Raw genomic sequence first — 25,304 nt, 5'->3', positions numbered from 1 at the left:
GTGGTGGATCAGAAGTTTAGATTTCCTCAGATTGCGTGGAATCTCACAACATGAGAAACTATATGAAAGGGTCACGGCATCAGAAAGGTGAGGAACCACTGAGCTAGAGGATCTGATAAGGTCAGAGCAGGAAGAGCATTTTGAGGTTATTTTAGGTGTTTCAATCTGGTTCTGCAAGCTTTTATAGTTTTAAAATAGTTACCGTATCCTAAAGTAGTTTTTAATGGACTCGAACATATACACACACATACAGCTCCATGCTTTTAGAAAATGTCAACAGAACCCATGTACACAGTCACCCAGACCCAGAAGCAGCACATCCCAGTCGCCCCAGAAGCGATCTCCTTTTTCTTCTAAATATAAGCTTCTCCCCGCACATGCTGAAATCCTCCCCAAGGCCCTTTTCTCCTCAGCAACCCGCCAGCTGAGTATCCCAGACCTAACTTCATCCCGTGACAGGCGAAGAGGGTCAAGCGCAGAAGAGGCAAAGGCAGTTTGGAGAGAAGAAAAGTAGCCTGTAGCGAGCACCGATGCCTAGTTTGAGGCACATGGCTAAGAAAGGCTTGATGTTGGCTCTCAACCTTTTGGCTAAGATCAAGTGCATTCACTTTGCAGACGAGGCGAAGGAGCGCAGAGAAGTTAAATCAGACGCTCAAAGTCACAGGCCCTGCTTAGAAGACCCAGCATGAAGTCGGGTCTGTTGGCCTCTGGGGATCCGTGTTCTTTGAGGATCTACTGCCTCTCCCCGTGAGAATGGGGTCCGGGAACATTCGTCTAGTATCGCCCACACCTGCGCTGCCAGGCTGAGTCAGAGCTACCTCTGACAAGGTCATGTCACTGAGGGCCTGTTTTTGACCTGTGTTTTCTCTCTCCCCGCCTCTTGGGACCCAGGGCTTCAGGGACCGTGTACACAGCTATGGACGTGGCCACGGGACAGGAGGTAAGACATTTCCCTTGTTGCTTGCTTTTACCTTGGGTTAATGTTTGCCCTTCCTAACTCACTTGGGGTCACTTTTAGTTCTTTCTTCAGCTTGATAAGATGCAGGGATATTTACAGTGTAGAGAAGAGATGGGTGGGGAGCAGACACGTCCAGGGGTTGTTTGGTAAATGTAGGTGACAGATGGGGGTTTGGACTACATGATGGACGTCCAAAGGTTGGGAAACACCCCTGGCCCTGCACCAGCCCCACGATGGGCTACGGGGTTGGACTGCTGTAGTCGATGGGGGTTCTTTGGCTGAGAGAAACTTCCGAGGTAGATTTGACCAGATGGGATGACTGACGGGAGTGCCGGTGTGGCTCACAAGGGAGCGCTCTGATTTGGGGAGAACAGCAAAAGGGAGAGATGTGTACATGAAGAGATTGGATACCAACTAGGGAGACCTTGTGGAAACGCTAGTGGACAGTTGTTTATATGAGTCTGGTGCCTGGGAGACGAATCTGAAAGATGGAAGGCCGGATTTAAAACCTGTTTCCCAATCGAGTGGTCCAGAATACCCATGTGGCTCGCAACCTGGGGGTCACGACCCCTCTGGGGGGGTCGAACGACCCTTTCACGGGGGCTACCCAAGTCAGAACAGTAGCAAAATGACTGATGAAGTAGTAACAAAAATCATGTTATGGTTGGGGGTTCACCACCACGTGAGGAACTGTCTGAAAGGGATGCCGCCTGAGGAAGGTGGAAAACCACTGCAGGAGACGTTGAAGGCCCGCGTTTATTCAGAGCCGCCCTTTGCCCTCTTGTTTCCTGGAGCCAGGAGAGCTCTGGCCTTACTGGTTTGACCTTCTGACCCAAGATCTAGTCTTCCACAGGGCGGGTCTCTGAAGGGAACAGAGAACATTCTGGAGTTCCCAGCGCTCTGCTCTCTGACCGCGGTGCAGGAATGCTGGCAGGCAGGCTGTGATGCATCTGCCCGGGTTAGTCCATCGTTCAGAGAATCTCAGAGGATGAGCGGCTCCTGCTCTCCCAGTGAAAACAGAATTAGGCGTCTCTTAGGGAAACTCCTGGGGCCCACTCCCCGCTCCCTGGTGTACTGGAGAAGCCTTGGTTAGCCCATGGATGGGGCGGACCTCTTCTACAAGGGTCTGAGCCAAAGATTCTGGATCCACCTGGGGCAAATCAACTCTAGCAACAAAAACATCCTCTGGTTAAAGATTTGTTCACTGCTCTTTAAGATGGAAGTCCAAGCACCTAGATGTTTACCTTCAGCTACGTAGGTAACCTTGGGCAAATCATTTGAATGCTGATCCTAAATTCCATGCCTCATGTACACGGTAATCATATATATATTTTTTCAAAAGTTTTGGAAGAATGCTGTCGTGCAACAGATGTAAAATTATTTGATCCATTTTAAGAATAATTTTTTTTCATTTTTCTTCGTGCGTGATGGATTCATGAAGCATTTCCTGAGCGTTTGCTCGATTCCACTCCTTGTGCTCAGGACTGCGTGACAGGCCCACCAGCCCTCTGTAGGCACATAGGCATGAAATCGTATCTTCCTGCAGATAGAGAGGGTCTAGCTACGCAGTAGAGATCCTGGTCTCTTCACTGGTCTCACCTAGGAATACAGTCCTGGGGGGTCTGCTTTTGGCGACTCTGTTAGGCCAAACTTTCTAAAGAAACAAAACTTTATCAAGGAAGCAACCCAGCTGCCCAGGCCAATTCAGGTTGGATGCCAGTCTCCTCCGGACTCACCCAGTGGGCAGCTGATGAAGCAGGAAGGGGCAGCGGTCAGTGACTACAGAGTCATGTGGAGCATGGCAGGGCCGTGACAGCTCCCAAGGTCGGCAGGCCACCTGGGCTTCCCACCTCAGACCAGATGCAGACTCCAAGCAAGCAGGAAGGTGAAGAGGGGCAAGGGAAGGACCACCGCGATCCACAGCATCTCTGATAAGCCACCCCCACCCACCCCCAGGAGACGTCACTCGGCTGGGTCTCGATTGAGATGTTGGAGTCCTCACATCCCTTCCCACAGGTGCACGTTGATAAAATCTAGCCATCACAGCCACCCTCTGGACAAGAGAAGGCATTGAGTGTTGCCAGGCCGACGTCAGCCTCAGGACCCCCACGGGTTAGAGTCCAGCCTTGGAGGCGACAGTGCTAGTTCCTCCCACCGAGGGTCTCCCTCACCCCTGCCATCTGCGTCACCAACAGGACGCCTTCCTCCAGCAGTGGACCCCTTCCGAGGACACATCCAAAGCAAGCAAGTTTGGCGATGTTCCCCTGGGACCCACTGGTGTTTCTCTGTGACCAGTTTTCACAAGAAGCTCCCCGGGACTTCCTTCCTCAGTGGCACCATGGAAGAGACCAGGATCCCCACTGGGTAGATGTTCAAGTCTTCCGGGCCAGTGGGAGCCGGCCTTCCGTGAACGTGGCAGTGAAGAGTGCAGCATGGGATTGTGGTGGCAGCTGTGCAGGTGGGGAATTGGAGAGAGAGGTAACAGAGAGGAGGCTATACTGACTCTAAAAAGAAGCCTTAAGAGGTAGGTCATACTATTCCTTTCTTCCTAAACGGTGGGGAAGTTGAGGCTCAGGGTCGTGCTGTCACCCATTAGCCGAGGCTCCGTTAGATCTTCTAACTCCTCATCCCATGCTTTCTGGGCTTTGGAGCCCCAGGGGGGTTGAGGTTGGGCATCAAGGCCCCGGTGTGTCATGTTTCTGGCCTTTTAAGCTCGGAGAGCCTTGAGAAGAGGCAGGCTGGTGGTTCCTGGAAGGTCTGAGGGTTGCATCTGTGAGGTGGCATGAGAAAGGGAAACTTGATCTCACGGTGTCCCTCCTCCCTTGTGGTTACAAAACTATGAATGGCAGCGAGTCCATTAGAGTGTCTGATGCAGCGTGGTCCGGAAGGCCCCATTTCCTGCCCCCAGGAGGATACTTCTTCAGTGGAGCTGAGAGCGGATGTGCACAGGCTTTGTGAGTGAGTGCTTCTGGGGGTGATCCCCGGGGACGTGGGGGCTGCTGTCCACCACATACAGCCGTGGATGCTGGGCATCCTTCCCCCCACCCCCATCGTCCAGCAAGCCCTTTTTCATGGAGAATAGGCTTACAAAGAGAATGAGCTCTGCAGCCGGCATGACCTGTGGGCCACTTAAACTGATGGTGACGGTTCATTTGGCTGTCTCCCTGGCAGTGCATCTACTGCTGCCCACGTTGCACACCGGTTGTTAGGTTGTCCTGAGGTGATGCGAGTACAGCACCAGCTGCCAACTGAGCAGGCACCCGGGAAGCAGCAGTTGGGGGGCAGGGGGTGGGGTGGGGAAGGGGCTGTTTTCTGTCATCTTTGCGGTGGCTGCTCTGTGCCAAGTGCTCATGCCGCGCTGACAGCTGTGCGTCACGTTTTCCTGATTGATTTACCTTCTCAGTGCAGTCTCTGAAACATGCCTATGCGTAACCCAGAGACCACGAGCGCGTTTAGTCCTCAAAACCATCTTGTGGGCGAGGCTGTTGGAGTTGGGTTATTATCGTCAATATATTGATGAGGCTCGGAGAGCTTGCATTGGGTCAGGCCCAGAATTCAGGTCCTCCATATTTCAAGTCGATTCCTTTTCCTTTTACACTAGTACCATCTCCTGGCCCTCCTTAACAAACCCCCACCCCCTGCCATTGAGCCGAGCCCCCTCATCGGGGCCCGAGAGAGGGCTCCTGAGATTGGGTTTCGGAGCTCGCGACGACAAGAGCCGCGCAGCCTCGTCTTTCTCCCATGGAGTGGCTGCTGGCTCGGAACTGCTGACTTAGTTGTTAGCAGCCAGCCCAATTGGGTTGCCAGCATCTCCCAATGCTGACTCCTAATGGCCCTAAAGGGCAGAGTAGAATTGCCCCCTAGGGTTGCCCAGGCTCTTTGTGGAAGTAAATGGCCCCATCTTTCCCCTAACAGTGACTGGTGGACTTGAACTGCCAACCTTTTGACTAGCAGCTGAGGCTTGCTGAACCAGTGTGGCACCAGGGCTCCTTGGGGGTGTGATAGATGAAGGACATTCAGGCTGGGCCATCTCAGTCAGTGGTTACTGAGACGGATGCTCAGTGCCCTGCTGCAGTCTTCATGTAAGGGGCTGTGCCTGCCTGCCTTTCACATTCTCCTCCAGTGCGAGCAACCATGACCTTCGTGAGGTTTGTAGGCACTGCCTCGTCCTTTATGTCCTTAAATTAACCTGTTGCTTTTCAGACATTAAAAGCAGCTACCCTTGGGTGTTACAGAAAGCTGCCGTCAGACTGGAGCCTGCCCTGATCGGAGGCTCTGCTCGTGTGTTCTCATCTTTTGGTAGGAGACGGAAGTGACTGGAAAACCAGTTCTATTTTTACTGATAAGCTGGGTGCCCGTATAAGACCCCACCGCACCCCACACTTGAAGAAATGATTGAGCCAAGGGCTTTCCCCGGCAACTTTCTGAGTTTTTATCCTTTAAACTGTCCGCTGCTTCTGGAAAGACCTAATTTAGTTAGTACTTGTGGCTGCAAACCAAAAGATCAGCAGACTAAACCCACCAGCCATGCAAGGTGGGAGAAAGGGGTGGCAGTCTGCTTCCGTAAAGATGTACAGCCTTGGAAACTCTCTCGGGCAGCTCCTGGCTGTCTCCTGGATGGCGAGGTGTCTGTTTGTTTGGGGTTAGGAGATGTTCGTCTTCTTGTCTGGTAAGCAGGAAGAAAGCTCTAGGAAACGAACATTTAGCAAAAAATTCTGTATCTCTCATGAGCTAGAGCAGCCTATTGCTGTTGCTCTTTGTTCTCCCCCCACCCCCCATGGGCTTCCCTCTTGCCTCCCTCCTGTCCACAGACATTTGTTAAGCATCGACACTGGCTGGTCCTGGTACCAGAGACTGAGCTTGGAGAACTCTCCTCTGTGTCTGCCGCCCAGCTGGTCGCCAGACAAAGACACACCGGGCGGGCACTTAAGAAGGGAAAATGCCTCTGGGATAGAGAGAATGAGGTTTCTTTCGGACTGATAGAGCACCAATCACTTTGGGGCAGTAGATGATCCATGCGGAGAGAAGATCCCGAAGGAAGTTGGGGATCCTGGGCTGTAGGTAGCGCCATCCATGCACGCAGGAAGGAATACAGCGCGAAGTGACGGGGCTCAGGCCACGAGAACGTCTCCTGTCAGGCCGAGGAGCACCTGCAGACAACCACGAGCCCTTTATGCTCTGAAATAGCTTGGAGCGGAAGGTGGGGAGGATGCGTCTGGCCGCATGCGCAGCATCCGTGACAACCTGGCATCACCTTGGAGCGTGCAAACCTGACTTGCCATTCAACGGCTCCGTGTGCACGTGACTTACAGTCTCTGAAGCCCAGTTGGCTCGGCTGCTGAGAGGGTTCAGTGGCAGTGTGAACGCCTCAGGTGTCGGTAAAGCAGATGTAACAGGCACTTTACCCGGTACCGGACACGGAAGTGGACGCCAAGGTGTGGGAATAAACGCAGACCTCCCCTTTGGTCAGGGATTGTGATTTGTCACATGGAAACTCGTTTAATTGCAACAGGCAAAAAAGCCAAGATCGTCATACATCACCATAGCGGCCCCTCCCCCTCTTTCTCCTCTCCCTGAACCCGATTCACCTGTCTGCCACTGCTCCCCTCCACCTCTGCAAGCCTCCCCAATTGCCAGGTGCCAAGCGTTCTTGCCCTCTCCTGTGTTTCTGTGGCGCTAGGTAGGAACTTCTGTTATTAAAAAACAGAAAACCACCACACTCACTGCCATTGAGGCCATTCTGACTCAAACAGCCAACACCTGTGGACAGAGTACAGCTGCTCCTGTGGGTTCCGAGACTGGCATCTTTATGGGCGTAGAAAGCCTCGTCTTGCTCCTGCAGAGCAGCTGGTGATGTGAAACTACCCCGTGTCTACAGCCCAGTGCGTGACCCACTACAACCAGGGGGTTTGAAAGCACTGTTCTACACCGAGGCTGGAGGTGACGCGGTGGCAGTGAGATCACACGGTGGCAGGCACCAGGAGCACCTGGCATGCTGATGCAAGCCCGTCGCGTCCGATTCACTAGGCTGTGGGTGGAACCCTAGAAGTTTCGTTTCCAACACGCTTCCAAATGCCGTTGCTGATGTCGTTTTGAGAACCCCTGGTCTTACCCTGATGAATGGCGACTTCTTGAAGGAAGGTCTGAGACTGTGCGGTCCTCTTCTGGCCTCCGTGGTGGGGAAGTGTGGTGACAAGCTCTGCTAGGTAAGCACCGTGTCTGCTCTCTGATTTCAGGTGGCCATCAAGCAGATGAACCTTCAGCAGCAGCCAAAGAAAGAGCTGATTATTAATGAGATCCTGGTCATGAGGGAAAACAAGAACCCCAACATCGTGAACTACCTAGACAGGTATGGAGTGGGGGTCCTGGCAGAGGGAGAGGACCTTAGGGACTGGTAGGCGGTGGGGCTCTTAGGGAGCAGTGATGCCAACACTCACAATGGCCTCTGTTTAAGAGTCTTTGTGACGCCGAGTGCGCTCTGCCTCCTAGCCTGCATACTGCTGGGCACATCTGGCTGCCGGGCAGCCCTGGGTTCGACCGAAGGCTGCCACCCTGCGGCTTCCAACAGCTGGCCCTCAAGTTGTGTGCTCTTCTGGCTCAGGGAACCTTCCGCCCTTCTTCTTGAGACTGAAATCTAGGCCCTCAATTGTTCTTCCCAAAACTTTCCTTCCTGACTTTTGTTCAGAGAGAGTGCACACACACACTACTCGATTCTTCATCTGAAATCCAGGAGACCAGGAACTCCGCCTTGAGTCTAAATTTGACCCAGAGAGTAATCATTTCATTGAGGAATTTGTTTTGTTCCTTTTTTAGCAAGACCGCTTCACTGTCGCCTCGCAGTAAGTTAGTACTCAACTAAATTCTCTGGTGGTTGTTGCTGTTGTTTTTACATGGGCTTGCGCTGAGCAAGAGCTGGAACGTTTTCACTCTCTTCCTTAAATCCATCCCGTCTGTTTGATTTCAGCCTCTCATTCTAGCTCACCAACTAGGTAAGAGTGGTTGTAGCTAACACGTGTGCTGTGTTTCGCTGTAGTCCAAGAGTTTGGATGAGCAATACCTAAGTTGGAGAAATGGATGACAGCTGTAGGGGTAGCAGATTTGGGCTTCAGGCAAAGAAGAATGCAAATTCTCCAAAAAGAGTGTAGTCTGCCTCATCAAACAGCGAGTTCCCATCTCCGATGCTGTCGGGCAGCACAAGAGGGGACCCCATTGTTGAAGGCCTCTGGGTGCTGGTAGTGGGGTAAGAAGATCCCAGCATGACTTCTCTGATTTTCCAGGGGCCTAGACAATGGCATCGAAAGTCAATAAGACTTGTCCTCACATAGCTCCTGGCCTGGTGGACTTCTGTGGGACTGGAGAAGAGGCAACTGACTGCCCTTCACGTGGGCATTCAGTGGTGACTTTGCAAATGGGGACCTGTGGTTTGGGGTGACATCCCAGGGGAGGACTCCATCCATCTTTGTTCTTCTCCAAATACATGATGGTGTTCTGGGCACTGCCTCTGAAATGTCTGTTATGAGGGGACCTTGGTACAGTGGGTACCACAACACGTTTGTCTTGCAGCATCTTACCTCATCTGTCTAGTCAGTAAAGGTTGGCACTGACGGTGTGCAATTTGGGACAGACTCTTAAACAAGACTTAGTGCTTGCTCTTGTAGATCTCAGATGGAGTAGAACTCCCAAGGAAGTTGAATAACTTTCCCTCACGTTGGTAATGGGGGCTCCGAATCCCAAGCCCTTTCCACCAAAGCATCTTGGTCGAGTATTTGGGTGCTCTGCTTGGATGCCTTTTGAGGCGTGAAGAACATTGCCTCCCTTGAAGGAGCCTGTCTTAGGAGGAAGATTTTAATGAGTTAGATTTTGACTACTAATCTAGTAGTTTCCATACGATTCTGATACCTTAAAGTCTTAATCATCTTTAATGTTCAGTATTAAAACATTCCATTTTTAATATTTCTGGTCTTTCTGATTTCAGAAAGCTTGTGTTTTGATGAACTAGCTTCTTCTTTGTTTTTGTATTTTGTTTGTTGTCTGTATTCTAACCTAGTGATCTGAGTGCTCAGAATGTGTCTACTTGGTCTTCTCTGGGAGAAACTCTTCAGACTTTTTTTGGTGTTTTTTTTAAGTGCCCAAATTTTAATCTTAGTCTTGGTTAGAGATTTCAGGAGATTGTATATCCATCGTAGGGAACAAGGGAAGATTATCAGTACCTTGGGGTATAGACACATTAGACATACCTCTTACCTTCCTTTATAGATTTCATAAATCTCAAAAAATGGGGCCAAATGGTCTGAAAATGTCAAGAATATTGCTTCATGTAACAATTACACATTTTAAATTAAATAAGTATGTCCTACAACAGTTCTTCAACTGGAAACAGTACAGCAGTTAGAGTTGTGCCTGATAACACACATATATAAACCCATGGACCAGAGTGTTAAAATCAGTGGTTCTTCCCGTGGTAATGCTTTTCTCTAGCTGAAAGCACTCTCGGCCCTTCCAGTGCTAACCGAGATGCCGGGCCACTCCGTGTGTGTGCTTGGCCTTTGAAACCCCCGCCCCGTCTCAGTGTGCTCTGATTGTTCCTCGTGCCCTCTATCTGCCCTCTTGCAGTTACCTCGTGGGAGATGAACTGTGGGTCGTCATGGAATACTTGGCTGGAGGATCTCTGACAGATGTAGTGACAGAAACCTGCATGGATGAAGGCCAGATTGCAGCTGTGTGCCGGGAGGTAAGGTCAAGGGCAAAGGCAGCCTCAGGGAAGAAGTGGCCTCCACTTCTTGGTCTCCGGAGCTCAGCCTGGGCACGGTGGAGGTAGGAGGCATTCGTGACACCTTCGGCGTCTTATTCTACCCGGATTTTTTCATTTCAATCACAATGATCGTTTTCTTTTAATGATAACCTATTGGCATCCACAGTGTTGGATCGGGGATGGGATCTGAAACAAGATTTGGTCCTTATTCTCGTGGGTCTCAGATCAAGGAGGACGTTTTATTGCATCTTAGGCGAAAGTTTACCCAGCAAGCTAGCCTCCCGTTTGACAATATTTATATAGATTGTTCTGTGCCGTTGGTGATAATTTCCACAATGTGTCCACATTCTCTTTATTCCGTTTCCACTGAGCCAGCTCCCCTGCCCCTCGCTGCCTCTCGCCTCTGCTTTGGGGTGAGATGACTATTTGGGATGGTACAGTTGAGTTGGTTGGTTAAGAGCACATTTTCTCACGAGCGATACTGTTTGTTTCATCAACCAGTCGATCATTTGGCTGAAAGGAGACCTCTGGGCCTGGCTTCCTAGAGCAATAGTCTGGAGGAGTCCACTAATCTCCATCGGTCTAGTAGCTATGGTTTTTGGTAGGGATTGGGGTTTTGTTCCACATGTTCTCCTACTCTCGTGTCCTTTGTCAGCGTGGTCAGGTAGTGGTAGCTGGATACCATCTACTCCTGGTCTCAGGGTAGACGAGGCCCTCGATCTTACGGGTGAAGTTCTTCCTTGAGTCTTTGGTTTTCTTCTTTCTTTTTTGCTACCAGTGGAAATAGACCAAGAGTTGTATCACTGATGGCCACTTACAAGTGTTTATGATGTTGCTAATCAATTTAGGATGTAGAACACTATTTTATGTACTATGCGTTATGCCAGGTAACTGAGCTGTCCCATGAGGCTATGGTCCTACCCCTTTCAATTCAGTGACCAATCCCACGAGCTACTTGCGTATGTCTATGAGAGCTCTGTCTGTTTTGCCTCTTATGTGGCTTTTAATTTGTATATAGGAATAGATTGTAGTGAACACACGAGTAGGCTAATGGAACTAACACAGGGCTGAGGTTTTTAGATCTGATTTCTTTGCCTTCCCACTAATCCAGTGTTTCTCCACCTATTTTTATTATAACGCCTCGAAGAAGTCTTTTGAGACTTTCTTTACCTACTCACTCTAAATTCGTTCTAAATTTAACTACTGGTCAGTTCTTAGTAAAGTATTAAGTTATGACCATTTAAATAGAATGTCCCCGTTGGCTTACATCTTGGGTAGTTTCAATTGGTAGATGTTTCTAACCATTGGATTCAGTTGAAAATCCGATAGTATCTCGTGGCATGCCCACCTTGTACAGACGGGAGACTGGGACCCAGGGGAGTAAGTGATTTGTCTAGCATGAGATGTTCCTCAGGTGGTGAGAGAGCCAGGCAGTTTGCCCTATAGCCGTCTGCCCCCTTGTGGCTCCTTCTGCCGCCGCAGTAGAGATGCTTCCAAGAAGGTTCTTTTTCTTTTATCCCCCCTCTCATCGCCTTTTTTTGCTGGTTTCAACCATTCCTATGACTTAAATGAACAGAAGCTACCCCTTCCCTCCCAAGTGATTTCTCAACATGAAGGGGCTTCAAAACGTCTCGGGGGAAAATGGAATGAAAGATAATGGAACATTTCCACGACCTCTTTAAATACCCTCATAAGTACCTCAGGTGTAGACGACTGTATGAAACGTAAGGTGTGCTCTGTTGCCTGCGGGACCGTCTCCTGTCTGCAGGCACATTGAGTCCATCTCCAGAAGAGGCGCAAAGAGCTCCCCAAACAAGGCGCCCCCTCAGTTAACCGTCTCTCCTCATAGCAACACCATCTGTACATGTGTTCGTTTCTTCTAGTTCGTGCTGTATAACACTCCTTTCCGTTTTTCTTCTGGAATTCTTCTCAGGACTCTTTAAAATCAAGGATCTAATGTTCTGTAAAACCAAAACCCATCCCCTGGAGGAATTCCTTCCCTTTAGCAAAGCTATTCCAAGAAGAAAGCATGGAGCATCATAGGGAGTCTTGGTGCTAGACTTAATTCTGCTTCTTATTTGGGGCATGTCCATGAACTTATGGGGGCCTCACTTTAATCTGAAAATGAGGAGGTTAAATGAATTGCTTTTTCTCTAAGTCTTCTGATTCATGCGTCTGTTTTTTCTCTCCGCCCACCTTCACCAGTGCCTGCAAGCCCTGGAGTTTCTGCATTCAAACCAGGTCATTCACAGAGACATCAAGAGCGACAACATCTTGTTGGGGATGGATGGCTCCGTCAAGCTAAGTGAGTAGGAATCTAGGAGTACTCACGCTGCTTTTCGCTGTGGGCTAGAAATACTAATAGTAGGTACAAGCCTCATCAATGGCTCTTTATTTCCTGGGATATGCAGATTCTTTATATTCTTCTACCATAGAACGCAACTTGGGCACCAGTAACTTGCTGAGTGCCTACTATTGGCTGGTGCCGGTGATGATGGGCACTGAGGGCACTTGCTGCCCACGGTCATGGGGCTCTCAGACTAGTTATTAGATTCCTAGAGATCGCACTCTTGTGCTATAGGAGACATGGGATAGTTGATTAGAGCAAACGGTTCAGTGTGCTTAATACCAATGTTGGGTTTTTATAAAGTTTTTAAGAGCCCCCCAATAAAATGATTTAAATAATAATACTAATAATAAAAGAACAAAGGTCTCAGTGGAATTCTTTCATCAGTTATTATTCAGCAAACTTTTATTGAATGCTTATTATATTCCAGGCCCCCTGGGAATACAACATGTGTAAAGAGACGTAGATCTTAATATCAACCATACCTTTTGACTTAAATAAGCATATTATCGTTTTATTCAGAGGAGGAAGGATCCATAATCCAGACAAACAGGTTGTGTCACAGGAGGATAGGAGGCTCGTGGAAGGACTGTCGGTTGTCCCTGGCCATGAGACACAGGTTGAAGAACAGATACAGTAGGGTTCTAACTATCATAGGTGACTAAAGCCAAGCGTTCATTCCAAGGGAAGAAAGCAAGGACCTAGTTACCAGATTCTGAGACATGGGAATGACTTTCAGCAACAAAGTAGAACTGGGTCAAGGCCACAGTGGGCAGCTTGGACATTGTTGCCTGCAGTTTGAAGAAAGAGAAGATATATCTTATATTCCACCTTCTCTGTACGGTTGGATAAGGGACAGCCTAGAGCAGTGGTTCTCAACCTGTGGGTCACGACCCCTTTGGTGGGGTTGTGTGTGTGTCAAACGGCCCTTTCACAGGGGTCGCCCAATTCATAACAGTAGCAAAATTACAGTGATGAAGTAGCAACGAAAATAACTTTATGGGAAAAAAAGAAAATGATGGCAACATATGTACAAATGTGCCTGACACAATGGATCTATATGGATTATGATGAGAGCTGTACGACCCTCCAATAAAATGATTATAAATAAATACATACATACATACATATAAAAAGAAAATAATTTTTTGGTTTGGGGTCACCACAGCATGAGGAACTGTATCAAACGGTCACAGCATTAGGAAGGCTGAGAGCCACTGGCCTAGAGGAACTGGATCTGTAGCTGGGAGCAGTGGCTGGGGGCCAGGCAGGGCTGGACACCCAGGAGTCGGTGTGTCACCTGTGCTTGCCAAGGAATGCCCTAAATGTAACTCCTTGCCTTGTTTCTTTTCCTTCTCTAGCTGACTTTGGGTTCTGTGCCCAGATCACCCCAGAGCAGAGCAAACGGAGCACCATGGTGGGGACCCCATACTGGATGGCGCCAGAGGTGGTGACGAGAAAGGCCTACGGGCCCAAGGTTGACATCTGGTCCCTGGGCATCATGGCCATTGAAATGATCGAAGGGGAGCCCCCATACCTCAATGAAAACCCTCTGAGGGTGAGTATTGGGGTCTCATTGCAAGATGTGCAGGATGTCGCCTTCAGTCCCAGGAAATGCTCTCAGGCGGTTCATTGTGGCTTCCTGGATCAAACGAGGCACCAAAACACCAAAGAAATCCACTGCCATCAAGTTAATTCTCGCTCTAGCGACCCCAGGGAACAGGGTAGGCCTGCATCTTAGTATTTCCAAGACGGTTCATCTTTATGAGAGCAGACAGCCTCATCTTTCTCCCATAGAGTGGTTGGTGAGTTTGAACCACAGCAGGCCCTGCAGTTAGCAGCCCAGTGCTTAACCCATGGTGCTCCCAGGGCTCCTTAAACTAGGCAAGGCACAAGTACTGTGTCAAAAAAAAAAAATGGCAGAGGGGTGAAGTAAGTAATGGAGACAGGTGGGGAGATGGGGGTGAGGAGGAGAAGAAATAGGCAATTGTGGAGCCCCGGTGGTGTGGTTGGTTATGCATTGGGCCTACCATCAGGATGGTTGACGGTTCAAAACCACCAGCAGCTCTGGAGAACCACTGGGCTTTCTCTTCCTGTCAGCAGTTCCAGTCTGGGAAACCCACAGGGGGGTTGATACGAGTCAGTGTGAGTATATGGGTCAAAGGGGAAGTTCTCTCTTTGTAGGTTATTTGAGCAAACACTTGAAGGAGCAAGTCATGAACTTAGTCTGACACACGAATTTTCCAGGTGCGACGTATGCAAAGACCCTGATTTGGTAACGTTCTTGTCTTCTGGGGGAAACCAAAGAGACCGGTGGCCCTGAAGTGAGGAAGGAGCCGAGCGAGTGGTGGCAAGGCTGGGGAACTTGCAGGGGACGAGGGAGAGTCGGCGTGAAGGCCTCGGTTTCTGTTCCATCAGACAGGGAAGCCCGTGGAGGGGCTTGAGCTGAGGAGCGATGTGACGTGCTCCTTGTTTTACCAGCATCATGTCCTCTGTCTTTATGGAGAGACTGTGCTCACAGTTCAGGTCCGAGTGGTAGCTTGGACCAGGTTGGCAGGAGTGGAAGCCGGAAGTGGTTGGACTATCTTAAAAGTACAGCTGACAAAATGAATTAGATCTAAGAAAACGAGGCCTCATGATGATTTGGATCCTGAATTGCTATTTTTTAAAAAATGCCCTTTACTGAGATATGAGGCAAGTCCGATGAGATGTTGTAATCAAGAGTTGTTTCGAATGTGCTCATTTTAAGTGTTTCTTAGACTTCCCAGTGGAAACGGTGAGTTTGGGCTGCAGTATCTGGAGCTCCAGGGAAAGAGGTCAGGACTATAAATATAAGTTTATTAATAGATAGCGTTTAGCTGTTACTTAATGTCAGGCGTAGATGAGCTCAGCCACCTAGGGAGGCAGCGCAATTGAAGAAGAAAAGAATGTGAGTGCTGACCTGGGGCTGCCTCCAGGGTTAACCAGCTGAGAGACAGGAACTAGCAATGTGAACCAAGGAGGAGTGGCCTTCCCAGGAGGTGGAGAACTGAGCCCGAGGCCAAGGCAGCAAGGTGTTTCAGAAGCAGAGTTGCTCACCGTGGTGAAGGGAATTGGCAGATTAAGATGTGAGTGAGATATTAACATTGGGTTTGTCAGGGTGCCTATGGGGAGGTTATTTGTGGGGTACCAGCCCCCACAATCGAACGGGCCCAAGGGGTGGTTGTGTAATCAAGGGGTAAGATTAAAGAGACATCGGACAATAGTAGGCACGCTGTAGCTCGCCTCCCGGATAACCATGATCTCAGCAGCCAGGTCCGAGCAGATATATTTACAATCACGGCATATATATACTTTCGGGGCCGTGCAGGCCCCCTGGTTACATCATAACGGGAAGGGGTTGTACAATAGGCATACAAAAATGGGAGGGGGACAAACTAGGGGTGTACATGCCATCAGACAGGGCGGCACTAAGGATCTACATGTGACAAGACAGGTGGACCCTAGATTCAAGGTGGCAGCCTAACCCTGGTCCTCCTAGAGTTGGTTTGACCTTGTCTCTGGGCTCTCGTTCAGGGAAACTGCACGATCCTTATCAGCAGGGCGTAGGACAGACGAGAGCTCGGTTGCTCCACATGGCTGATGCTCTCAGGGAGCTAACCTCTAAGCAGCTGACTTCCAAGTGTACAGTCACCCACCATGTGCTCCCAAGCAGTGTCCTAGGCCCGGCGTTCAATATGGGGACAACCTGGGGGAAAACCCTTCTGCATCTCCCAGTTCCTGAGGACCGTGATGGTCAGTGATGGGGATGGATGCCTAATTAGAGGAAACTCAGGAGAGGGGGATTTTTTTTTTAAGATGATGCTATCTCAGACTGATCTGCTGATGAGAGTGTCAGTGGAAGAGGGAAGATGATCACGTACAGGAACAGAAGTGACGGCCGTAGGAATGGGATCCCGGAGTGCCGACGGGTTGGGTCGCGTGTGAAGCAGAGGGCATTAGATGAGAACCGGGCAGTGTCTCCTTGATGGTAGGAGAGACAAGAGTGTGTGAACGCAGATGCACCTGTATTGGTCATTTTAGTCCTGGGCAGATGTGAAAGTTACTCCCTCACATAAAGAGTGGAGGAAAGAATGCTTTTCTCTTCTGCTTTCCTCCCTCCTGGCGCCGAACTCCCCTGAGTGCTCACCGGCAGGTGCTCACCCAGCCTTCACTTCCAGCACGTGTCTCTCTCGAGTGGCTCTGATTATCGGCAGGAGCTCAGTGCACCGAACCAAAACCTACCTTCTGTGTGTCTGTTCCTTGGGCCCAGCTTTGTCCTTGGAGGCCGTATCCGGTAGGATAGCCGTGCAGAGGCAGGAAGAACGCGATCGGTGGGTGTGATTGAAAGCAGACTGGGACTCAGGGAGAGTTCCCAGGTACAGATTGACAGGGACGTGGAGGAGCTCGCTGGGCAGTCGCTTACCTGCTGGCTTCCTGAGACTATGAGAGGCCCCCAGCAACTGCCTTCTGGCCACTATGAGACCCTGGCACCCCGAGGGTCAGGAATCAGACTGGCAGTCTCTGCTCAGTGTGCTTGTGAAACCTCTTAAGCCTCAGTCACCTCATCTGACAGATGGGGCCACTATACCCACCTCACACATGCGAGGATTAAATATGGTAAGATGGGTGAGGGAAAGCAGGCCAGCAAGCAGACTGGGATTTGAGTAGAGGACATGAACTCTTGTGAGCAGCGTGCTTCTAGGTGTGTCCGAGACTTTACCTGCGACATGGGGTTGGTAGCCCCATCCTGCCTTTTACCCCATTATGGTGGTCAGCAAGTGAGATGGTGCTTTGTGGATTCAGCTGCTGAGTGCTTGTACAGAGTTCGTGTTCCTGTAGTTTCCTTCATTCCCCTGCCCCACCTCCAGGAGAAGCTTCAAGTTAGGGGCCCGGGGAGGCGGCAGTGAAATAAACTGCTGCCTTAGTGACTCTCTCCCTTTTTTTCAATGGCCCTCGGGCTGAACGAATCATAAACTCTCATACCTGTGGTCAGTAGTAATGATGACTCCGTAGATCTATCACCCGCTTCCTAAGTTGACAACATGTTTTCCAAATACGCCGATCTCATTGTGCCCTCCAGACTGTGAGGTCATGACTAGTGTCTCCCCCATTTTAGCGATGGAGACTTTGGAAATTCGCTGGCTCTCCATGGTCACATGCGCTGTAATATAAAACCCGATCCCTTGGCCATATTCTTTCTGGTAGATCAGAGCTTCCTGGTTGTCTCCTATCGGCCTGGTGCTGTCTCTCAGAGGAGATGTCTGAGACCCCCGACGCAGCCCAGTAGGTCTTAGGTAGCTAGTACTGCAGTGCCAGAAATACCACCCACAGGTGCCCTTAACAAGCAGACATTGATTTTCTCCGACTTCAGACGGCTGGGAATCTGACTTCACGGTGCTGGCTCTGGGGGGAAGTTGTGTCAGCCTTGCCCGTCTGGAGGAATGGCCTGGACTCTCTGTCTGGACTGCTCCTGCCAGGCAATTGTCACCCAAACCCACTGCCATTGAGTCAGTTCTAACTCAGAATAGCCTTTAGAACCCGTGTAACGGTTCGGAAGGTTCCCAAGGCAGACTGCTACATCCCGAGGAAGGGTTGGTTGGTTAGTTGGCTCCAACTGCGTACTGTTTAATTAGGAACCTAGCAGTTTAGTCACCCCGCCACCGGGGCTCCCTGATGTGAGACACATCCTACACCAATCTGGCTCATCACCCTGCAAAAAGAAAACCCTGGCCCACATGGGCTTAAGACTGCAGATAGAGGGGTGAAGGTGTGTGACACACATGTTTTTTGGTGGGGGAGGGTCTTCTCAGTATCACCCATAGCAGTGAGTCTTCATTTTTATTGCCAGGCATTGTACCTCATCGCCACCAATGGGACCCCAGAGCTTCAGAACCCCGAGAAGCTGTCTGCTATCTTCCGGGATTTCCTGAACCGCTGTCTTGAGATGGATGTGGAGAAGAGGGGTTCCGCTAAAGAGCTGCTCCAGGTAACGCTCCTGAAGGAGAAGCTCAACCACACCCAAATTCATTGCCATCGAGTCAAGGCTGGCTCTTGGTGGCACCACCACCAGCTCCTTCCCCATGGATTTCTGAGACTGTAACTGTGTACAGGAGTAGAAAGCCCAATCTTCTTCCCATGGAGCTGTGGGTGGTATCGAACAGCCAACCATATGGATTGCCACCCAAGGCATAACCATAGCACCACCAGGGCCCCTCCTGGAAGCCCTAGGCATTGAGAAATGTGGCAATACGGTACCTAGCCTGTGACTGGCGATGACACCATTCCTAATTGAATTCCACAGTGTCACTACTGAAAATTGCTGCCCTCTAGGGTTTCATTCCTGATCTTATAACGTATACAATAAATACATCACATTGGATTCTTAGTAGATTCCAAGTATTAAGCACTGTGTCTTGTGCATCTATAGGTGTGGTTATTCCCATTTTTACAGATGAGAAGACCAAGATCCTTGATGACATAGCTGGTGTAAGTTGTGGAGCCAGCGTTTCAGTCCATGTCTGGCTCTCCATGGGTGTGCTCTTGGCCAATGATTTTGAAGGCCTAAGTAGGTTTGATACTGTTAAAAGGGATCTTTCGATTTGGTGATGATCGAAGGCTCTCCAGGCTGTCCCTCCTCCAGACCCCACGCCACAAAAACAAACTCACTGCCACAGAGTTGATTCTGACTCATCACGTCCCTACAGGACAGGAGAGAGCCGCTCCTGTGTGTTTCTGAGCCTGGCTGTTTTTCCAGGAACAGAAAGCCTCATCTTGCTCCCCTGGAGCAGTCGGTGGGTTCAAACTGCTGACCTAGTGGTTGGCAGCTCAACAGCGTGTGACCCACTACTTGCACCGTCAGGGCTCTTTTGTGCAGACATGGTTGTCTCAGTGTCTTATAAGGGTTGCAGAAGGCGAAATGGTCACATGTTGTTTGCTCTCTTTCTCCCTCCCAGCATCAGTTCCTGAAGATTGCCAAGCCCCTGTCCAGCCTGACTCCGCTGATTGCTGCGGCAAAGGAGGCCACCAAGAACAATCACTAAAGCCATGCCCACCCAGCCCCGTTGTGCCAAGCCTTCTGTGAAACCAATGCTCACTTCAGAAATTCCCGCCTTGCCTCAGTACCCCCGTCCCATTTTCTGGTCTAGAGCTCTCCAGAATTGGTCTTTGGAAACCACGTGCCCAGCATTGATGGGAACTATCACTGGGATGACTTAGCAGCTGATGACCGGTTCTCAGTAAGGAAATGCATTCCACTCTGTGGAGGTGAGGGTGGTTTATGATGGAGGGTTTCCGTGAATAGACTTGGACTCTTAGTTACACCTGGCAGAATCTCGTACCCCCCTACCCCGCCCCTCTCTGCAATCAGTTGTTAAGTCTTTCAGTGTAATGGCTGGATAACATTATCCATTTGTAAGGGCTGAGCTGTCTTTAGTGCTTGCTTTTCTGTGACCGAAATGCCCGAACACCTCCTTGTACTTGAAAACTGGAACAGCTTGAGGAGTGCCCTGGGGTTTGACCGTCTGCCAAGGACACAGAGTGGCTCAGCTTCCTGGACCATGGCTCGGGCACAGCTGATGCCGACATGGGGGGAGAGAGCTACCGACCACAGTTTTTCTTGGTGTGTATTTCTAGCAGCTGTTTGGGAGGACCTTGACCCAATAGTGTTTCCCATGCTATTCCTCATGAAACGGTCTTGGCTGGTGTTGCAGCTTTTAATTCCCTGCATCTCTTAGGCCGCTGCCCCCGTTTTGTATTTGTTGATAACACTGAGAGGTTCCCTCGGGCACATGCTGGGTGAGAACAGTGAGAGAAGTCGGGAAAAAACAAAGCTGCTTCCAGGACTGGGCTGGGCCTTGGTCCCTGTCCAGCAATACCTGTGGGGTGTTTTGAGAACTCAGCCTCTTTCCTTCTGGGATGAGGACCTGAAGGATCAGCCCAGCTCTCGGGACCTGCATTTTCAGGTCCAAGGGAACTCTCTCCAGATCTGAGAGAGCACTTGGATTTTGTATGCCTTTAGATGGTCTTGGCCGAGACCTGAGATGATAATCCGCCAGCTGTGAGGGGACCCTGCTGGAAGGTACAGGGCAAGCTCTGTGCAGATGGAAACGCTTGCCCTGGGTGTTGGGGACGTTTGCTACCTCCTGCTGTCTTTGTGGTTTTGGCCCTTCCACCGTGGTAGGACCCCTGGCCAGCATTGTGACTCATCATGTCAGCCCCATGGCTACCTTGTCTTGCTCTGAGGCACCGCGCCTCTGCAACACAGGTTTCTCTTTCCTTCAATAAAAGGAGATGAAAACATTCTACTGTGAGTCTCGTCTTCTTTTCTGATTTTTTCATCTTGCTGTTATTCCAAACTTACAAGCCATTGTAGGAATGGAACCAAGATAACCCCACTCACTGCCGTGGGGTTGATTCCGACTCAGGATTCCCGTATAGTCTCCCTCCACATGACCCGGGTTGTTAAACATTACACACACACGTATGAAGGAGAATGCTAGAGCTAATATGCTAAATGGTTAACAGTTCATCTGTCACATGGTTGCATATGCCCTGATTTTAATCCCTCCCTGAACCATTGGAGAGCAACTTGATTGGGTGATGCTTTGCCATTGAATATTGTATAGCCATTCTTTCTTCTTAACACTGCTTTAAATATAAAATAATTAGGGTAAAGGGGCCCAAACATATTTGGACTGCTTAAGAAATCACTGCAAAGTAAACGCACATACATTCCTCACCTCAGTCAGGAGATGGTACACTTCCGGGTGCCCAGAGCCTTCTCTAATCACGTGCTCTCCTTACAGGCCCCCTTCCCTCTCCCAGAGGCAGCCACTATCCTGACCTAGTAAAAGCCCTCCTTACTTTTCTTTGTATTTGAATTACATCCATGTGTGTTCCCAAACCTATACTGTTTAGTTCAGTTTGTTTTGGTTTTTTAGCTCAGTTAGTTTCGAACTTTAAAGCAGAGTAAATCTTTTTGTGTCTTTTTTCACATTCAGATTTTATGATCTGATATATAAATGTTTGAATCTGTGTGTAGATCTGGTTCATTCATTATTAATACTGCATAGCACTTGAGAGGAATATTTTTATCTTGCCTTTGGTGATAACTACTCCAGATTCAGCCACCTTGCTACATGAACACTGTGCTACCTGTCTTCCCCTTGGGTGAAAATGAATACAGTCCAACTGCTTTGGGGCTGTGGGGAAAGCAGAGTGGTAGGAATGCGCATCTTCTGGGTCTCTGGGGAGGTGCTTGTGCTGGTTGTGGGCCAGATATTGTAGGTCCTTTATAATAAGCAGCTCCTCATCAGAAAGAAGGAACTAATTATGAAAGATCAGTTCTGTGGCAGGTACAAGATCAACACACAAAAATCAATTGGGTTCCTCTATGCCAACGAGAATTCTGAAATAAGGATGTAGGGAAAACAATGCAACTTAGAATAGCTACCAGAGAGAAAAAATACTTCGATCTAAACCTGACCACAGACATAAAAAGCATATATACAAGGGACTTCAAATGTTCATGTAAACACTCTATTATCTTTCCCTTTTTCCATGACATTTTTAACCCTCCTCATACAATGAAAACTACAAAACATGACTCAGGAAACCAAGAGATGCAATCAACTCAATGTGAAGCCCATGGATGCAATAGAGGCCCAAAACTCATCTGCAAGGACAGTCCCTCTCGGAAGGGCCACATGTAAAGGAAGGTAAATGCAGGGCGTGGTATGCCACTGATGAACCATATAATTATCCACTACTTCTTTAATATTTCCTCCCCTATCTAGTAAGTGTTATTGGTTTTACCTATCTAGTGTTACTGGTTTTACCTCATTAATCAAGTTGTATTTGCACAGATTCATTTGTATAAAATTGTTGGGTACATGAAAGTCAAGATAGATAACCCTGCAGAAACAGTAACAGGAGTAATGGTTCCCTGAGGGTTCAAGAAGAGAGGGGAGAGGGGAGGAGGCGAATGGGTAGCTGATAGCATTAATGATTTTATAGCTCTACTTGAGGGGATTGAGCAATGGAATTGTGTGAGTGGATATATTAGATTATGTAATATATGTCAATAAAAGTATAAAAAAAAGAAAACCAAGAGACCAACTTAAATGGAAGAACATACCATGCTTATGGATAGGAAGACTTAAAATTATGAAAATATAAGACTGCCCAAAGCAATCTATAGCTATCCTACAATCCTGATGCAAATTCCATCAATGTTCTTTAAAAAGATGGAAAAACAATTCTCCAACTTTATATGAGAAGGAAAGATAACCTTAGATAAGCAAAGAACTACTGAAGAACAAGCTAGGGAACCAGTACTTTCTAATCTCAAATCTTACTGCGCTAGCCATGGTAGTAAAAACAACCTGGAACCTGAAACAACAGACATGTGGGTCAGCAGAACAGAATTGAGAACTCAAAAGTAAATACATTCATCTGTGGACAGCTGATCTTTGATCTAGGCCCCAAATCCAATAATGGGGAAGAGGTAGTATCTTTAACAAATGGTGCTAGCAAACTCTATATCTACTTGCAGAAAAATAAAATCTATAACTCACCACGTACCAATACTAACTGTAGATGTAAGAAAGACCTAAATGTAAGACCTAAAACTTAAGATCATTGAAGAAAAATTGGGGGCAAATTAAGGGACCCTCAATTAAGGCATAGATTAACTACCCTGTTTCCCTGGAAGTAAGACATCCCCCAAAATAAGACCTACTTACAGTTTTACCTCTCACCGAAATATAAGGCATCCCCCTGAAAATAAGACCTCCCCAAAAATAAGCCCCCCGAAGCTACCATAACCGAACTCTAGGTCATAGTGGTGGGTGCCGCCGCGCAGCTCACTATTGGCTGCAGCGCAGCTGGAGCAGACAGGAAGTGCGAGGTCTCTTTTAATAAAACAATAAATGTGCACTGTCTTATTCTTCATGGAAAAATAAGACATCCCCTGAAAATAAGACCTAGTGCATCTTTGGGAGCAAAACTTAATATAAGACACTGTCTTATTTTCGGGGAAGCAGAGTATCAAACATAACCAAAAATGTACAAACATCAGAAGATAACTAGATGATCAGGGTCTCCTAAAAATTAAATGGTTATGCTCATCAATAGACATCTCCAGAAGAGTAAAAAGAGATGAGGGAGAGGAAGGGGGACTTTGGCAATGACATTTCTGACAATCTCTTACATTGATAGAAAACATCAATACCTCAACAGCCAGAAGAGCCAACAATTAGATTTTTAAATGGGCACAGGACATGAACAGACACTTCATCAGAGAAGACATCTGGGTGACCAACAAATGCGTGAAGAAATGGTTGCAATCATTAGCCATTGTTATCGGTGCTGTCACGTCTTTTTTAACTAATAAGTGACCTTAAATACAACAGAACACAATGCTGCCTGGTCCTGCGCCATCTCGATATAAGTTGGAGCCCACTGTTGCAACCACGTCATTGAGTGGCTTCAAATATAGTCTTTCTCTTTCACTGATCCTGTACCAAGCATGATGTCCTCCAGGACTTGTCCCTCCTGATAACTTCAAACTACATGAGACACAGTCTCACCAGCCTCACTGCTAATGAGCATTCTAGCTGTACTTCTTTCAAGACAGATGTGTGGCACATCTTCGGGCAGTCCACAGTCTTGTCAAACATTTTTGTCAACACCAAATGTATCAATTCTCCAATCTTCCTTATTCATTGTTCAGCTTTCTCTGGAATATTTCTCATCTGAATTTAGAGACCATCTCAAGAACAGGTTTGATGCATTGGATTGTTATAAGAGCTGTAAGAGTCCCCCCAATAAAATTATTTATAAACAAATATATATTTACATTTTTCAGATGACTAGTTGCTCTTTGGAAGATAGATTTTTGGGAAAGATAAACTAGAGGTAAGGAAATTTTGGGGGAGTCTATTGCAGCAATTGCCTTAATCATTAGCAGCTGTACTAAACTAGCTAACGTTGCTACCAGCTGAGGATGATACTGGGGGTGGGGTGGAGGGTGTTGCAAATGAAGGGAAGGAGTCATGGATAAGACACTGGTTTCAGATGTGGCTATTTATTGATTTGGAACCATAAAGAATAGAGCAGGTTTGAAGGGAAAACTAATCCAGGTTAGGGTTTACTGAATTTGTCACTTTGTATCTGCAGCAGGATATTCAGATGGGGAGGACTAGTAGACAGTTGGATATGAATCCTGCTCTCAGGAATGAAATTCCAACACCAGAAACTCAGCCATTGAGTGGATTCTAACTCATAGCGATTCATAGTGGATTCTGACTCAGGGTCGAACTGCCTTGTATGTTTCTGAGACGGCAATCCTTTATGGGAGTAGAAAGTCCCGTCTTTCTCCGCGGAAGGGCTGGTGCTTTCTAACTGCTAACCTTGCAGTTGCCACCCAACTGGGAACCACCACGCCATCAGGGCTCCCAGACGGGGATTGTTAAAAAGATACACCAGGCCCCTCGAAGGCCTTGAAATGTTTAGAACAGGCTAGGAAGATACAGGCCCGGGGTGCCCAGTGGCCAAGTGCTCGGCTGCTAATTGGATGGTAGGCCACCGGGGGGAGGCCGCGATGGAGAAGAATGGGACAGCGTCCATGAAGATGACAGCCGTGGTCACTGAGTTGTGAAGGATTAAGCTGCAGTGAATTTGGCTTTCGTGGGGTGGAATTGGGTGAGGAAGGGAAGGGGACGAGAGACCCCCAGAAAAGGTAAAAATTAAGGCAATCTAAAAATAACCACAGGACAAAATGCCTGACCTGAAACGAAACAACTATTAACACCCAAGCTTGGCTGTACTTAAGGCATTATAAAGGTCAAAACACTTAAGGAACATTCTTGAAAGGACTCATGGGAGCACCTGATGGGGGTTAGGGAGCTGGGCCGGAAGAGCGCGTCGGTGGCCCCACCCACCACGCGGAGCACTTCCGGTGCTGCCTGCCGGGCCGTCGGCCATCATAGGAGGGGAGCGCTGGTCCTGTCCAGGTCGGTACCGGTTCGTGAGTTCTGTGTGGGGCCCTGCGATAGGTACCGCCCGGCAGCCTGACAGACTGGCCGGCCCGTGGCGCTGCCATTAGCTCCGCGAGGCCAAGGGCGCCGCCCCACGGCCCGCTGGGCCCCCGCCGACCAACGTCAGACCGGTGGGGGTCGCCTCCCTGCAGGTGTGCAGGGCTGATGAGGTCAAGCCCACCAGGTCAT

The 25,304-nt window shown here is 48.8% G+C and overlaps 1 protein-coding gene across 1 annotated transcript in view; it reads left to right on the top strand.

The window, feature by feature from the left end:
* PAK1 (p21 (RAC1) activated kinase 1) overlaps positions 1 to 20,376 on the top strand; it is a 73,619-nt gene extending 53,243 nt beyond the window's left edge. Inside the window, exons 9-15 of the mRNA XM_075546331.1 lie at positions 892 to 940; positions 7,195 to 7,307; positions 9,572 to 9,689; positions 11,916 to 12,015; positions 13,419 to 13,615; positions 17,927 to 18,064; positions 19,032 to 20,376. Of these exons, the coding sequence (XP_075402446.1) occupies positions 892 to 940; positions 7,195 to 7,307; positions 9,572 to 9,689; positions 11,916 to 12,015; positions 13,419 to 13,615; positions 17,927 to 18,064; positions 19,032 to 19,118 (802 nt within the window). The 3' untranslated portion in view covers positions 19,119 to 20,376. The remainder of the gene's footprint in view (positions 1 to 891; positions 941 to 7,194; positions 7,308 to 9,571; positions 9,690 to 11,915; positions 12,016 to 13,418; positions 13,616 to 17,926; positions 18,065 to 19,031) is intronic.
* The last annotated feature ends 4,928 nt before the right edge of the window (positions 20,377 to 25,304 follow it).

Source organism: Tenrec ecaudatus, chromosome 4, assembly GCF_050624435.1.
Source record: "Tenrec ecaudatus isolate mTenEca1 chromosome 4, mTenEca1.hap1, whole genome shotgun sequence".
Lineage (NCBI taxonomy): Eukaryota > Metazoa > Chordata > Mammalia > Afrosoricida > Tenrecidae > Tenrec > Tenrec ecaudatus.
This window is presented reverse-complemented; position numbering and strand designations above follow the sequence as displayed.